This window comes from Cantharellus anzutake, assembly GCF_015039405.1.
Source record: "Cantharellus anzutake strain C23 chromosome Unknown EI90scaffold_76, whole genome shotgun sequence".
Lineage (NCBI taxonomy): Eukaryota > Fungi > Basidiomycota > Agaricomycetes > Cantharellales > Hydnaceae > Cantharellus > Cantharellus anzutake.
In genome coordinates this window covers 1-14,971 of record NW_024067026.1, presented here as the reverse complement: position 1 = coordinate 14,971, position 14,971 = coordinate 1, and the positions used below count along the sequence as shown (strand labels likewise).

The 14,971-nt window shown below is 48.4% G+C and overlaps 2 protein-coding genes across 2 annotated transcripts; both read left to right on the top strand.

Moving 5' to 3' along the window:
* The first annotated feature begins 2,202 nt into the window (after positions 1-2,202).
* Positions 2,203-3,023, top strand: EI90DRAFT_2495693 (uncharacterized protein). The gene is made up of 5 exons (XM_039053123.1): positions 2,203-2,505; positions 2,554-2,568; positions 2,628-2,703; positions 2,765-2,825; positions 2,877-3,023. The coding sequence occupies exons 1-5, from the start codon at positions 2,284-2,286 to the stop codon at positions 2,989-2,991; spliced, it is 489 nt and encodes a 162-aa protein (XP_038910718.1). The 5' UTR covers positions 2,203-2,283; the 3' UTR covers positions 2,992-3,023.
* A 209-nt stretch (positions 3,024-3,232) lies between these two features.
* EI90DRAFT_3078615 (P-loop containing nucleoside triphosphate hydrolase protein) lies at positions 3,233-7,939 on the top strand. Its single transcript, XM_039061786.1, has 11 exons — positions 3,233-4,002; positions 4,052-4,297; positions 4,356-4,836; positions 4,893-4,978; positions 5,038-5,309; positions 5,372-5,614; positions 5,741-6,178; positions 6,231-6,719; positions 6,788-6,971; positions 7,024-7,488; positions 7,553-7,939. Exons 1-11 carry the CDS (start codon positions 3,294-3,296, stop codon positions 7,744-7,746), a joined length of 3,807 nt encoding a protein of 1,268 aa, XP_038910717.1. The 5' UTR covers positions 3,233-3,293; the 3' UTR covers positions 7,747-7,939.
* Positions 7,940-14,971: the final 7,032 nt, after the last annotated feature.

The window sequence follows — 14,971 nt, the reverse complement described above, 5'->3', positions numbered from 1 at the left end:
AACCCTGCTAGGCAGTAATAGGTCGAGCCCGGCAAAAAAAGCAAGAACATATGAATCACATGACGTGATGACGCCCTCGCTGTGGCCCGGAGTGGTCCGGATGACATTGACCCCGGCCACGACAACCGTATGTCGCAAGTTTTGATCACGAACCAGGCATTCCTGCAGAGCAAATTCGCCAGTGCCACCTCATAAGTATTAAATCAGGAGTCTGTAGTGATGTGAGACACGTGGTTGAAAATATATGTACCTCTATCGCCTGAAGAAACCACACAAGGCCTGGGTAAAGACCAATGGCCTGGATCTTTGCCAATCACATACCTCGTCAAAAGCATCACTTGCGGCTGTACTTAAGATCCGGGGTTGATCGCTCGATGGAATATGGCCAGAGTCTAAAGTAGGTTGGAAATGATGGGAATCAAATCTTGCCGATACACTGAGCCTCGTTCTGAAGTCTAAATCGGGACCTGCGGTCCCCCAAGACCACCGGGGTGTTGTTGTTAGCCTTACCCTGGAACCTTCGTGAGTCCATTGCTATGCAACTATTGTACGGACGTTTGAAATGCGGTTAGTTGTCAGGGCGGGAAAAAATGAGAACGACTCGCAGAATTTTCGCGGTACGGAAAGAAGGTCTCCGTCGAAGACACTCTTCATCGGCAAGAGGGATGACATGCAAGTATATGGGATGAAGGGGCTGTGGAGGAGCTGTGAGCTTCGTGTCGCTCCGAACGTATAGTGAACCTATCTTTGGCCTTGCATCTGGATTGAGCTCTGGACGTCCAGCGTTTTGTATATATCAGCTACATTAGTTAGGCCACGTCTTTCGCATATCTCCCATAGGCATAGAGTCTACCGTTCCTCCACGGCGGCATCTTTAGCCAGCGGATAAAAGCGCCTGGGTGAAGGGCGGGTTCTGCCGCGAGTCGATAGTTTTGCGATGGTAGAGTGGGCAACTGTCAGGGTTAGGGTAATGACTTGGGAGTTATGCGTTCGAGGATACATGAAAAAATCACTGTCCATACGGCGTAGAATCTATCAAGGTCGTGTTGCGAAATCCGCCCTGTGCGAAGCAGGAAATATGAGATTAGTAAATAAGGGAATCCTCGAGCATATTCCGGGGGAGGTTCGATTGCCTGAGCCCCCCGATCAAGGCAGCGCACGACAGCATGGAGGTGATGGAATGGATAAGCGATGGGCTGGTGGCAGTGATATCGAAGAGCAGGGAAAATGGTAGCGTCGTATTGAAGGGGCTAGCAGAGGAGTAACTGCCGCATTGTCAGTGTGGTCTGCGTTGGATAAAATGGTTTACCGTTCAGTGGAAGCGCGCAGACACCGTTTCTACAATGTGTGTGAGCTCTGATTGTCACGTAAAGATAAGAAGGGGCGAGTTCGACCACACTCACAAAAAACCTCTCCGGTCCTAACACACTCATCTCTCTTCGGGGGGCGGCACAACAGTAGAGGGGGCTCATCATGCGGAGCTGCTAGAACGTGGTTTATAACCGTGATGTGCGCTCGATGAGCTCTCGTGCGGTGGGAGCCGTGTGAGAAGGGGAGAACGACCGGGAAGTGACCCCCAGAAAATGAGGGAGCCGCTCACGCAATGCGACGGGACGTTCTGGTAGCTTGGTCGATCGGTGCTGGACAATCCGCCTGTCTCTATGATGGGGCCGAGAAATGTCTAGCGGGGTGGGCCCAGTTGCTGCGCCGGGACAGTGCTAGTGCGTCGCTCAATGGACGTGAACCATGACAATAAAAGACGTAATCAAAGGTTTGGCTACTGTTTTTTTAAATGTTGCGAGTGATGCAGACGGGCACAGGTAAATGTCTTGAAAGGTCGACTCACTGGGAGGTTGAAACTCCTTGGGGGCATCATGAACCGGGTCGACCAACCCAAGCCTTAGGTATGCATTCCAACAGATTGATGTTCTTCGTGACAGGATTGGAATGATCAGCCATTTAAATGTCAATTCAATTTGTTTCCAACCCTGTGTCTCAATTAAATTGCAAATTCAATCAATTCGCCGCCTATCCGCGGTACAACAGCCTCAATACAATGTCCTAGATATTCCCATTACAGCATCCCCGATTGAAATGTGACATGAGTGAATGTCAAACGGTTTTCATGTCCGACCTGGGCGAATAAATGGCCAAATAGTGGTGTGATTATCCAAGAAATAAACAATAAAGGAATGGTGAGAGGTTACATCGACCAACTGAATACATATAGACGCGACAACGACTCGGCTGGCTGTTGATTTTTTGGGAGCCCGAGAATAGGTGATGCTAAACTCACTTTTTATCGGATGCTTTGAATATGGGTTTGGCCGTTTGGTTTCCAGATCTCGATGTCGCCTTCGTTGCCATGAACGAATTGTTCCTCACGGGGCCACGTTTTCCGATGGAGTTATAGTCATTCTATTATCAGCGATTGACTGGACAGCAGATTACTTACTTAACCAGGTTCCTCTTTTTGCGTGCTGTCGAGATTACGATGGGCTCAGGGTTCGTCTTCGGATCTCGGCGCTGAAGCTGATCTGAATGTATTTTGAGGTAAACACGCTGGTGGTGAGCAAGGGCTATCAGCCAAACGGCCAATAAGGACTGAATCGTCTCCGCATTTTGAGTGTGGGATTTATTTTAGATGCCTTCTGAATTTTTCCATAACATGGGCTGGATTGCCTTGTTTGGACGGTCCATCCGGTGAGCCGATTTGGCTCGCACGATGAGTTCATAATCACCGGGAGCCGCATTGAGTATCCAGATGTGCGTTGGTCATGGGGACAAGCACTCGTGTGGTCTTTCTGTTCCACCCCTGGGCTCATGTTCGCTAAGTTATCTGCCACGCTGTTACTGCTGTCTGACAATATTATCAGCATTATCCCGAGCACGCGTCGTAATGGACAATACGCCTTCGGAGGGTTTTGCTTGTCCTGTAGGGAGGTTTCTCTAGATTCTTATTTCTCTGTAGGCCGTCCGCCTTGTCGATAAAATTCCCAATGCCCAAGTCATTCCTCTGAGAACTATGAGATTAATATGTCAGAGGTCGGCTGAAACTCACAAGATGCACTCCTATATGGGAATAGTTGTCATTCTCGCCCTCTTTACCCTTTCGTACCTGAAGTAAGGTAGTGACGACATGGGTCAATGGTTTTCAGGAATTGGATGACTTCACACTCCCAATGGTCGATCAACCGGATTGTTCCCGGTGTATTTGATATGCAAATTTCTTCACTCGTGTCATATCCCATCACACTACATCCTCGTTCTATATACTCTTGTAACTTATTCCAATGCCGGCTGTATCGACACTCGCAATAATCCCAGCTCTATACAACTTGGGCTATGCTGCAGACCCGTTGAGTTTTGACGCCGAAGATGAGCTTACCCGTCTGCCATTTGTTGATGAAGGATTTATCAACGGTCTTGGCCTTTCTCGTGGCCTCTTCCCTCGTCTTCCAGACGGTACACTTGACATAACTACTCGGCCCTCTTGGTGGTTGGCTCTTCGATGGTCCCGGGATGACGAAGAAAAAGTGTGCAGGGTTTTCAACGAGTGTACGCACCTCCGAAATGCATCTTCAGGAGGCCGTGGGGGCCACAAAGCTCTGGTAGAAACTGGAAAACACATCAAGAGATCGAACGCATTCAAACTTATTTCTTCATGGACTATTGCATTTTGGGCTGCAGCCAGACTGAATGAGAAAGTTGAGATTTCTCTGAAAGACAGCGGTCACCACCCATTCACGATGATGGACCTGAACAACACGACGCAGTTTCCTGCAGTTCCCAGCGTCCCCACAGAGAAGATTGCCGTAGAGTGCTTTGGCCAAGGTTTCCTCACTCAATGCAGCAGCGATGGAAAACGATTTTATCCTGCGGCAGCTGAACCTGCAATATTGGCACTGGTTCAGCTCACGTTTCACCGGATTCGTGCTTTCTGCAACCGTGGTCTCCGCAGTGCGGAAGGGGACGTCCTGAAAATGGAAGAACTTTTCAAATGTGGGTCTGATCAATATCGATTATCTTCGTTTTTAATGTATAGTAACAGTGGTGGATCCGAACTCGCCTGAGTCAAAGCCACAAGATTTCACCATATCTAATCTAAACAGAGCTTGGTCCGCCATTATCAAGGTAACAGGCCTTCCAATGTTAGCGATGGAAGACGCCGAACGGGAGAAACTGAAAACGAGGGTCTCTGAGCTGGAAGAGGAGATGAAAGAGACGTTCGTCAGATTACATTTGGTGGACAAGGATGCGGCGGGTCTTTGCCGGAAAGGGACGGCAAATGTTAAAGGTAAGTTCATTGATAATGCTAGACTTCCCGTTGAGCTGGCCCTGAGCGCACGGGGTAGGGCTTACGAAAGAATTCCTCCAAACCGTGCGGTCCCTTTCTAGCGATCCGCAGGTGGAGAACTTCAAGCTGTTGCTCAATGAGTGGTTTGAGCAAAGTCGTGAAGTCGGTGAAGTGCCGTCGTTTTCTGAGGCAGTTGGAAATGCTCAGGAAGGAGTTGATGCTGTGGACCAGCTCTTTGGTGGCGGAAAAGACGTGGGTACGTCATCATATGCTCAACTAACTGAGCATCAGGTCAAGGCGGAATTGGACATGCTCAATCCATGGCCTTATTTCAATGAGCGTTATGACCCTCGAGGTCTTCTCACCCCCGCCAGCGGGCCGGAGTGGAGAGAAGCAGAGAATGCGCCACTGGCTTTTCACCAACATCAACTTGATGGGGTGCTTGCGATGCACCATATGCTATTTTGCAAGGAAACCGAGCGCGTGCGCGAGAAGCAGGGAATTTTAGTGGCCGATGGAATGGGCTTGGGGAAAACAGCGTGAGTATCTGAAAGATTATGTGGATTGCATGTGGAATGAACCCCAATTCTACTAGTCAAATAATCGCATTTATAGTTCACCTTGAGATGCAACGTCAGCGGCTTGCTAATGGCCAACGCCCAGCAGCTGGTACGCTCTTCGGTGGGCCAGCTGCTTCGCTTTCGTCAGTGATTTTGCAACCCTTACCTCCCTCATTGTAGAAACCCTCCCACATCCGGCCTCCGCAGGCCACAAGTGGCCTAGCGTGCAGCAGCCTCAATCCAAGGCGGCTCTATCAGAAGGCCCGGTGATGATAGTGGCCAGCAACACATTGATCGGCTCGTGGAAATTCGCCTGCGAGCAGTTCCTTAAGGGAGATGCCTACGACATCTTTCCATACGTGTCCAATATGGCAAACAGTAGTACACTCCTGGAGTCGTACAGGTCATCCTATCAACCCGAGTCACGGCGGATCATCTTGGCATCGACCTCGGTAAGCGCTGATTAAGCTGGCACGGTCCTTTGTTTATATCATTGTAATTTCATTTGGTCTAGGCACTGCGGAAGCAACACAAAGAACTAATGGGCCATCGTCCTAGCAAGCAGTGGGAGAGTCCCTCCATCATAGCTCGCAGGCGTGGCAAAACTGACGACACTATCTTCTCGGTCGTGCCATCACTTCTGGTCATCGATGAAATCCAGACATACCGCACAAATCCAAGCTACATGTTTTTCTTCCGTGACTTGGCCCAGTTCACGATCGGTTTGACCGGCACTCCCCTCATCACTGACCCAAAGGTGCGTCCATTTAATCACTGTGCTGTTAGCGTGTCTGTGATGCACACGTTTCACCTGCATGCGACTTTCGCATCAGGTAGGTTGTTTAGTATCATTGGTGTGCATTTTTGACGCACTCTTCCTCAGGACATCATAAATATTGGTTGGGCCATCGGGACCCCTCCCCTTCAAGATCCAGAACTGTATAAAGTGTTCCAAGAAGACCATCGAATGGCACGTAATGCCATGAAGGCTGCCCGTAATGGGACGAAAGGCAAGGCAAACGTTCGGACATGGGGTGCATTAATTCGTCAAGGTCGAGCATCATCAGCGGCTTCGTTTGAACCATTCGCCAAGGCACGGGATAAATTCAACTCCGTGTTGGAAACACTCCGTAATGCATTCTCAGGCCACATCCTTCGTCGAACACCGTCTTCCCTAGGCCGTGACGGAAATCCTCTAGTGAATCTCCCGCCCGTCACTTTTTACCCGGTCTGGGTCACCTTGGAGCCTGATCACCTCGATCGCTTAACGGCAGATATTGATGACGCGATATTGAAAGCAGTTGAGGTTGACAGGTTTGGCGTATGTGATTTCATCTCGTACATTCCAGCAATACCAATACACCATTCTATAGCATTTCCATCTCCGTGCACGCAAAGGTTCAGACCACCCTGATGCCATCGAGGCCAGCACTCAGGCTCCGGTCTTTGATGACGCAGCACAGTATCATGCGAACGGTGGTGCTAAGTGGAAAACCATGTTGCACATCATTGCTCATGGTCTTGCTTCTGACACTGCCCCACCAATCACCCTCGACACTCATGGTCACCTGGTACCAACACTCGATACCACATTGGCTCAATGGAAAGCGGACCCTGATTGTCCACGCAAGCGACGAATCGCTGTGTATATGGACTTCACCCAAAACGTCCCCTCCTTCGCCTCCGCCATTCGCCATGTCCTTGGATTTGAGCCGTTCACGCTGACTGGAAACACAGACCACGCACGAAGACGGGAGATGGTCTCCCAATGGCAATGTGATGAGAACCGCCGTGTGCTAATCTTCACCTCAGTAGCCGCTATGGGCATTAACTTGTCCGCAGCAGATACCTTGATCATTGCGGTAAGCAAGCAAGATCATAACACAGCGCAGAGCACCGCTTTGACTAAGACTAATTGAATGTTCCGTAGAATGTTCAATGGTCGGCCCAGGATAGGCACCAAATCTACACTCGGGTGCATCGTCAACCACAACGGAAAGAAGTTCGAGTGTATGATATATTGACCGAGAAGACAGCGGACATCCTGTTGATTCACGCTGGTGATGTCAAGGCCCGTCAGTTGGAGAGTTTTTTGGGGTCAGAGACTGGGGTTGGTAGGTGATTTTCCGTCTGGGAAATGATTATTATCGATAACAACGAATCCAGCATATCAAGGGCTTATTCAGGGCATCACCCCACTGAACGAAAAAGAACAAGCTGCCGACCCAGCAGCGGAGACAAAAGAGAGCAATACCCAGACTCGTCGGAAGCGGTCTACTCCCTTGGATGATGACGATGAAGAAATCTCATCTAGGGCGATCAAGATTGCCAAGACCGTGTCGGCAGGGGAAAAATCCAGAGGCAGATTTGGGGGTTGGGGCGAGTCTTCTGGTATCGGAAGCGGTAAACGAGCAAAAGGGAAAGGGAAGAATAGAGAGACCTACTGCAGAGACACTAGCGCGGAAGAGGGGGATTACAGGGATGGTGGCAGCCCCGAGAATGCTTCTAAAGATGGCCCAAGTGGCTCTTTGACCCGTAGTGAGCGCCTCAAAAAAATTCGGCCACCAATGGAAACTACAGCGACGATGCGCATTAACGCGATCCACTTACCCGTGCCAGCACCCTCCACCGGTATGGTGACATTCCTTCTCCAATGGCAATGTTTTCACAGTTGCATTGATCCCGTGTTCCGTAGTGCCAAACACCTCCTCTTCCAGACGCAAGTCTCACATGCCATCGGTAGCACCAAGCACTGGTGCCTCCGGGCACATGCCAAGAGCAGCACGGAGCTCCGGCCCTTCCAGGCAGAAGTATCATATGCAGACTGCAGCAACAAACTCAGGTACTTCTGGACGACAGCCTTACATGCCATCAGTGGCCCCAAGCTAGCGCATTGCCACGTTGTTGGGCGACACAGCTTTTCTCTTCCTGTGGCTAGGGTTGCGACGTCAGTGGGTTGAAATTTACTAGTTTTATTGTTCGTAGGCGCTACTGGAACAGGATGCCAGATGAGGGTGGAATGGTGAACGACCCCAAATAGCTGATACGATCTGGAACAAATGAAATAGACGAGAAAATAGACGGTTAGGGAAGTGTTCGGATTGTCAGAGCAATATGGAAAATGGAAAGGACTCCGGTGACTGTAACTTGGGCTCACATTGCTCGGATCATACAATTAAGGGCATTACAAGGACAGCCGACGCGATGGCCCTTTTCGATGAGTCCTGTGAGTTGTGCCGCATCAATATCGGCAAAAGTGGAGGGGGGAGGTCACCTGCACAACAGGTCATATTTACGTAAATCCTGCCACTTGTGCTTATGTCTCTCCTCAATGTGTATAAGCTCTCTTACATTCCTCATTTACCACTACAACTATGACAAAGACTAAATGCTCCGACATTGACATTCCGATTTCTCCTTTGAAGAAACCGAAGACCTTGGTGGCATCTGCAGCAACTGTTATCAGCCGGCAGGTGTCTGAGCGCGATATCAAGTCGATAGTTAGATATCGTGCTCTGGCCAAGTCGTGGACCCTTATGTACCTATTTGGGTGGCCAGCCAGAACAAAAGAGTACAAAGTGGCACACAACATGAAGTTAAGAGAAGTCCTTTCTGCTGCCTAAGCGGGTGGTTACAATATATGTACCCCGGTGCGCCACGTTGGCAATAAGGTGCCTAGTGGCCCATCCTCGTCATGCGCCACATTGGGTTGCCATGTCAACACTTCCCCTCAATCCGATGTCCGTGCATTAGTCTAGTTCATGTACTCCATCCCTAGCATCAGGCAACACCGGTCATGCTTTACCTTAGCTAGTGACTTCGTTAGAACGTCGGCAGCCATGTCATTCATCCCAATGAGTTTGAGATTAATGGCACCATCTGCGACACACTCCCTAATAAAGTGGTACTGGACATCAATGTTCTTGGTTGCGTTATGGTTGACACATCAGCAAAAGGTCCTCAGGGTTTCACTTCAAATGGTTTGAAAACAATTGAGTTCACTTCTGAACTGAATTGAAACGTGACACCTTTACTAAAATGCTTTGGGAAATTGGTCAATTCGGCCAGTTTCATTGTATTAGAAGCAACAGGATCATCAGAAGTGTCCAAAGTTGACCACGACAATTTCCTGATGCAGGGTTTTGAGCAAGAAGATCCGCAGCTCGATTGTCGATGTGCAGGGTCGTGGGCTTTATTGTTCCTTTGTGAAGTTCCTCAAGCAGTCTTCTGAGCCATACTGCTTCCTTGGCTACTTTGGGGGTGGCAACATATTCTGCATGTGTCGAGGACAGTGCAACTGTCATTTGCTGTTTTGACATCCAGGACACCACTCCGCTTGAGAGAAGGAATGTATATCCTGAGATCGACTTGTGATTCAGCATGTTGTTGGCCCAGTCTGCATCAGTGTATCCAACCAGATCTCCTCCCCCAGCCATGTACACAATCCCTCAATTCAGGGTCCCTCCAATATACCTCATGATGTGCTTGATCCTGGTTATGTGTTCTTCTCCAAAGGTAGATGCGAACAAGGCTAATGCCCTGTCAGGGCAGTAGCCCCGAACCCTGAGCCATATGTAATTACAAGATACATATAGTCACATGGGTAAGTGGTAACTTCCGTTAACTGCTTACACACACCATAAAATACACATCTTTGTATCACTTATGGCTCTGTGTGCTGAGCCACCCCACTGAGACCTCACTTTTTTAAGTGTATGAGGTGTGTTCTACAACACAACCCACCAAATCTATCAAATCTTAGCAACTTGACTCGGTAGTGCCAATGGCACCTAAACATGCCTGCAAGGGCAAGGTCATGTCTGCAGCGACAATAAAGAAAAACGAGTGGTTTATAAAGAAACCACAATCTCCCATCATGGGAGATTCAAATCCACAGCCATCGTCAGATGACAATGAGGATCAACACAATCCAGAGAGGAAAACCACCTCAGGGCTGGTCCCTGAAGGTTTGAAAAACTTACATGGAGTAAGTGCAGGGCCCAATACCCCTAGAGCTCCACGTCACATCGATCTCACCCAAGCTGGGGAAGATCTTTCGCCTCGGGGGGGTGGTCGGCTTGTGCAATAAACACATAAGCGCTGAACAATCAGCCCGAAAAGCTGATTGGATAGAGTTGCAGGAAACTCCAGGGCCCCACTATCCCCTGGAGTCCTCCCCATGTCCCCAAGTCAAGCCCCAAAGGCAGACAAAGGGAAACAGAAGAACCTCCATGTCAGCTATCTGAAAAACTACTGGACATGTTCCAGGTTCTGTCTGAATGGAGGACAGAAAACAAAGACCAACTTCTTCTCAGGCTAAAGGCCCGAGAAGGCACAAAGAAATGCTCTGAGAGCAGGATCTCCCAGAGTGCGGAAGCTCCAAAAGAACTTCTGCTGTTTACACTACCCCATGCCATGCCAGACAAGGCAAGGTAGCCAACCTCAGAGGAGGTCTCCAAGATCATGAAGAGGAGGTGAACTGAAATGAGGAAGTTGCTGAGGAAGCCTTACAGAAAAGTAAGGAAAAACCAGTGAACAGACCCCTCTATGAAAGGGAAGCACCCTCCGCAACAGCCTCGCCTAAACAAAGCGAGTGTGGAGTGTTCACTCCAAGAACTCCTTCTGGAACCCCCAGAAGCGGCAATGTCAATGAGGAGAGTCACTACTCGCCCAGCCAAATTTCCTCCTGGAAAACCAGGAATTGCACATAATAAACGCGATAAACTCAATCCAAAAAAAGATTGAGGAAATGAGCCATAATAGCATGGCTCGTCTAGAGATAACTCTAGAAAGAATGGCCAATGCAATTGACGTGTTGACTGACAAAATCAGCAAGCAGATGGACTTGCTGAAGGAAATAGGCTTCTCACAAAATAGTGAGGAAACAAAAAAATATCCCTGGGCCATGGGCCAGGACAAAACCAGAACTTGTGAAAAATTCACCAAAAAAACAACCAGTGAAAGTACACTGGAGTATCATCAGCAACTTGACAGAGACGCTAAGGGGATCCTTCTCCCAAGGATAGGAGAAGACGATGCCAAAAGAAGGCACCGTTCAGAAATCAGGAGGAGAATTGGCACGTACCAAAGGTTTGGCCAAACATCCACCTTCGACAAACCTCTCGAACAGAGAGGTAACACAACCACACTCTCTCAAAACAATGAGAGAATCCAGATACAACTTCAGGCAGGATTGCCTGAAACTAAAGAAATGCTGTGAGGAAAATTCCCTCCAGTGAAAACCCCCCCAAAGGAGAGATCTCCATTGGATAGCAACCCTGCGAAGGCAGGGGAGCAAGAGGAGTACCTGGAGAAATGGTATGAAAAGACCATAAGAATGGCCAAAGTGAGAATACTCACTCCCTACCCAGAGGGAGTGAAGCCTGAAGCTCTAAAGAATGGGCTGGCTTTCCCTGACAAGAAATGGTCAGGGGAGAATGACATGGAGTCGTTCTGGCAGTGGTTCACAGAACTACTGGGATTCCTCGCCTCACGAGGATGCAAAGGTCCCCAATTCGATGAAGTCCATCTGGACTGCTTGATTCACAGATTAGGGGGACCCACATTCAATGTTGGAATAAGACTCTGAGACGAAACTCTCCTCAGAGGAGACAAGGGCATGTTCCTTGAAGTTCTCAACATACTGATGAGAACCTTCATCAAAGCCTCTGCCGTGTTGAATGCAACAAAGAAGTACCGCAACGTTAAATATGAAGCAGAAAAAGGCCTAAAACAGTTCTACTTAGAACTGTCTAAAGCAGCGTCCCAGATGGTGATGCCGCCAGACTAGGCATCCTTCAATGCCAGGTTTCTAAACAACATTCCCCTTGAATGGAAGAGGGAAATGATTGCTCATGACAGAATCAGAGTGGATGTTAGAATTGGGCAGATTCGGACGACTCCGGAATGGAATCGGAGACTTAGCGTGGAAGGACCTTGGCCTCAGCGACTCAGGCGGAGCGCTGTGCCATTGCTGGTTGTCCTAGGTTTCAGATCTAGCAGAGGGAAAGTCTCTTGGGGGAATTCATGTCGATTTCGGACTGAGGTTACAAGTTACTATGTACATTGTATATAAGGAGGGGTCCAGAATCAAAAGGAGCGAGGGTAGGATGAAAGGAGACAAAGGGAGATGAAAAGAGGAACAACACTGAGGGTCAAGGGTTTGACTCAATGGTGTTTCTCAAAGGAGGAATGAAGGGCCAAGGCCCAAGGAGGAAGGAAGGAGGTTGGGAGTGGGGAATGGCTAGCTGACTGAATAGGAAGGAAGCAGCAGCCCAAATAAGAATGAGGGAGAATAGCGGAATTGAATAGGACAATGCAATAGTTGCAAGGTCCGAGGTAAGTCCGGAAAGTCCGAACTCGGAAGTTAAACTCCAGAATATTGGCAAACATAATTAAATGGAATGAGCTAACCAATACAATGGGTATAAGTGGAGGTGGGGTCAAAGTCCGAGGTCGGAGCTAAGACCGGAGGTTCCGGAGATGGAGACGTGAATGGGATTCCGGAGCGGAGGTCCGGAGTTGGGAGCATAGGTTTTGCGTACTCGTCTGGAAGGTGTCGAGGTTGGGGTCGGACCCAGAATGTTCCAGAGTCGGACCGAAGGTGGTGTCCGAGCCGGAGGTGGGATAACCTCTTGGGAGTCGGCAAGGAGAAGGTGACAGAAGGGAAGTAGGACTCCGGAAGTCGGGTTTGGAGTTCCAGGAGCCCGGAGTGGAGGTCGGGATTGTATGGATATGACAGTGGACTTCTCCTCAAATGAGGAGATGTTAAAAGCAATATCTCATGTAGATGAGATAATTGACAGGCTGAAGATGTCTTCCACCTACAAATCAGGATATTATACCTGAACAACCACCACGGCAACCATGGGCTGCAGTAGAGCTCTCCCATCAGGAAAGAAGGCTGAAGAGCTGAAATCCAGATGGAAAGAGGATATATCCTCGAAGAATTCGAGGAAGACTGACCAAAAGTCAGTCCCAATTTGTGGCAAATGCAGCAAAATAGGGCAAACGAAAGATTGCCCAAAATATAATGCAATGAGCGATAAAGAGCCAAGGTGCATAGCTGCCATGGAAATCACGAACACATCAGAAGAAGAGTTGGAAGACTCATCAGACGAAAAACCAGAGAACAACTCTGGTAACTCCGGAGCATCAAGCTTCAAAGTAGAGGACCCATATGAGGGACCTCAATACTCACCTGATTCAGAGGGTGAGGAAGTTAACGTTGGGACCATAAGAATGGGCCCAATGTCAGTTGTCGACCATGATGACATAAATTATAATATCAAACTGGCTATAGCGTGCCAGTTAGAAAACATGGCAGATGAGAAAGTCGCCAAAGCCCTGGTGGAAGCACCAAGAAAAGATGCCTTGGGGAAATACACCAAAGTACCCAAGGAAAACAAGGAGAAAGGGAAGAAGGACCAAAAGTCCATTGAAACTCAGACCCCCTTGTTTGATGCGAAATTCCACATCTCAAAAGACACGGGAAAATACCCCGCAAACAGACCACTCTCAACAAAGAGAATGCTGATGGCTCACATAAAAATAGCAGGCATAAAAGCCTACATGCTATTTGACAGTGGAGCCGAAATGGATGCTATATCGCCAGACTTCATCTGCGTGGTCCATATCCCAATTCTCCAATTGGAGAACCCAGTTGTCCTTCAAATGGGGGTGAAAGGAACAAGATCACAGATCCTGTTTGGAACAAACGTGGACATTGAGATCAACAGCCACATAGAAAAACACTATGATGTAATTAACATCAATAGATATGATGCCATATTCGGCACTGTTGTGGGGACAACTCTGCACTGCACAAAGTCGGAGTCTGTGGAATTTGGCCACCAACATACAGCACATACCCTCTGACGCTTCCATTGCTCATCCCCACACTATCCAACACTCCATACACCCATTCCCTGTTTTTCCTTATTTTCCCCATCATTCCCGACAACCCCACCAACATTCCCACACCCAACCATGCTGCCAATTTCACCCCCTCTCTAAACCTCCATAACCACACATACAACCCAGCTGTTTTTCTACCCATTGGTGATGCTCTACCTTCCTTCTTCACCCATGGAGCATTTCCCAGAATGGAAACCCCATATTTGGATAGTTCAGCATGGAGTAGAGTCTCACGTGGTCTTGACTGTTACAAAAAGGGGCCGGAGGCACCCATTTTCGTCCGTCCTAGGCACAGGAGGAGGGAAAGGGGTAGAAGTTGAGTTCATTCGATTTACAGTAGATATAGCAGGTGTTGTTATAGATGTTATCACAAAGACATGATTTTGTTAATGATTGATTGGTTAAACTCTATTACTATACAAATCATGTGATACAGAACCCATAAGAGTCTAAAATGGGAAATTCCCATTTCCATAACATTGACAGCACCTGTCAATGGCCACATCTCAAGAACTACTGCACCAAATGGGACAAATAAGGGTTTGTTGGAAAGCTGGAGACGAGGAGGTTGCTGACGGGAGGATAGGCGGGCGCTGTGGCGAAGTGTTGTGGAGTTAACTTTCACAATTCCCATTTCGGATCCATTATCATATTTTCCCCATTCATTCATATTTCTTTTATTGTTTCTTTGTTCCCAATTGGGTATTCCTTATTTATGGTTGCCTAACGGCCCGTTTACATTCCCCCAGTCTATTCATTCCATTTCCGACTCATATAAAATAGATAATAGCTTGTACATAACAAGTGAGTACTGAATAGACCCATGAAGGACAAAGCAGAAGTTACATCCAAGTGGCAAAGACACCATCCAGGACCCTAACGCCCCCTCTGAGCTAGTTGCTTACGTCTAAGACCCCTCTCATCATAATACTCAGCCTTGACATCCAAGAGAGATGTAGGTGAGTGTTTGTTTGAGGTTCTAGCAGACCCGGTAGCGCCCCAGGACCAAAAACCCAAACTTCCATCACACCCACACACACTACCACCCTCCCCCTTCTCTCTGTCTTGAGTCTAGGCGATAGACCCATTACAGCGCCCCCTGGTTAAACAAAAACCAGGTAAGTTTAGACTTCCAGTCCCACAAAGTGAGAATGGTGAACAAGGGTAACATAGATACCCTTGGAGTCAGTGAAGACCA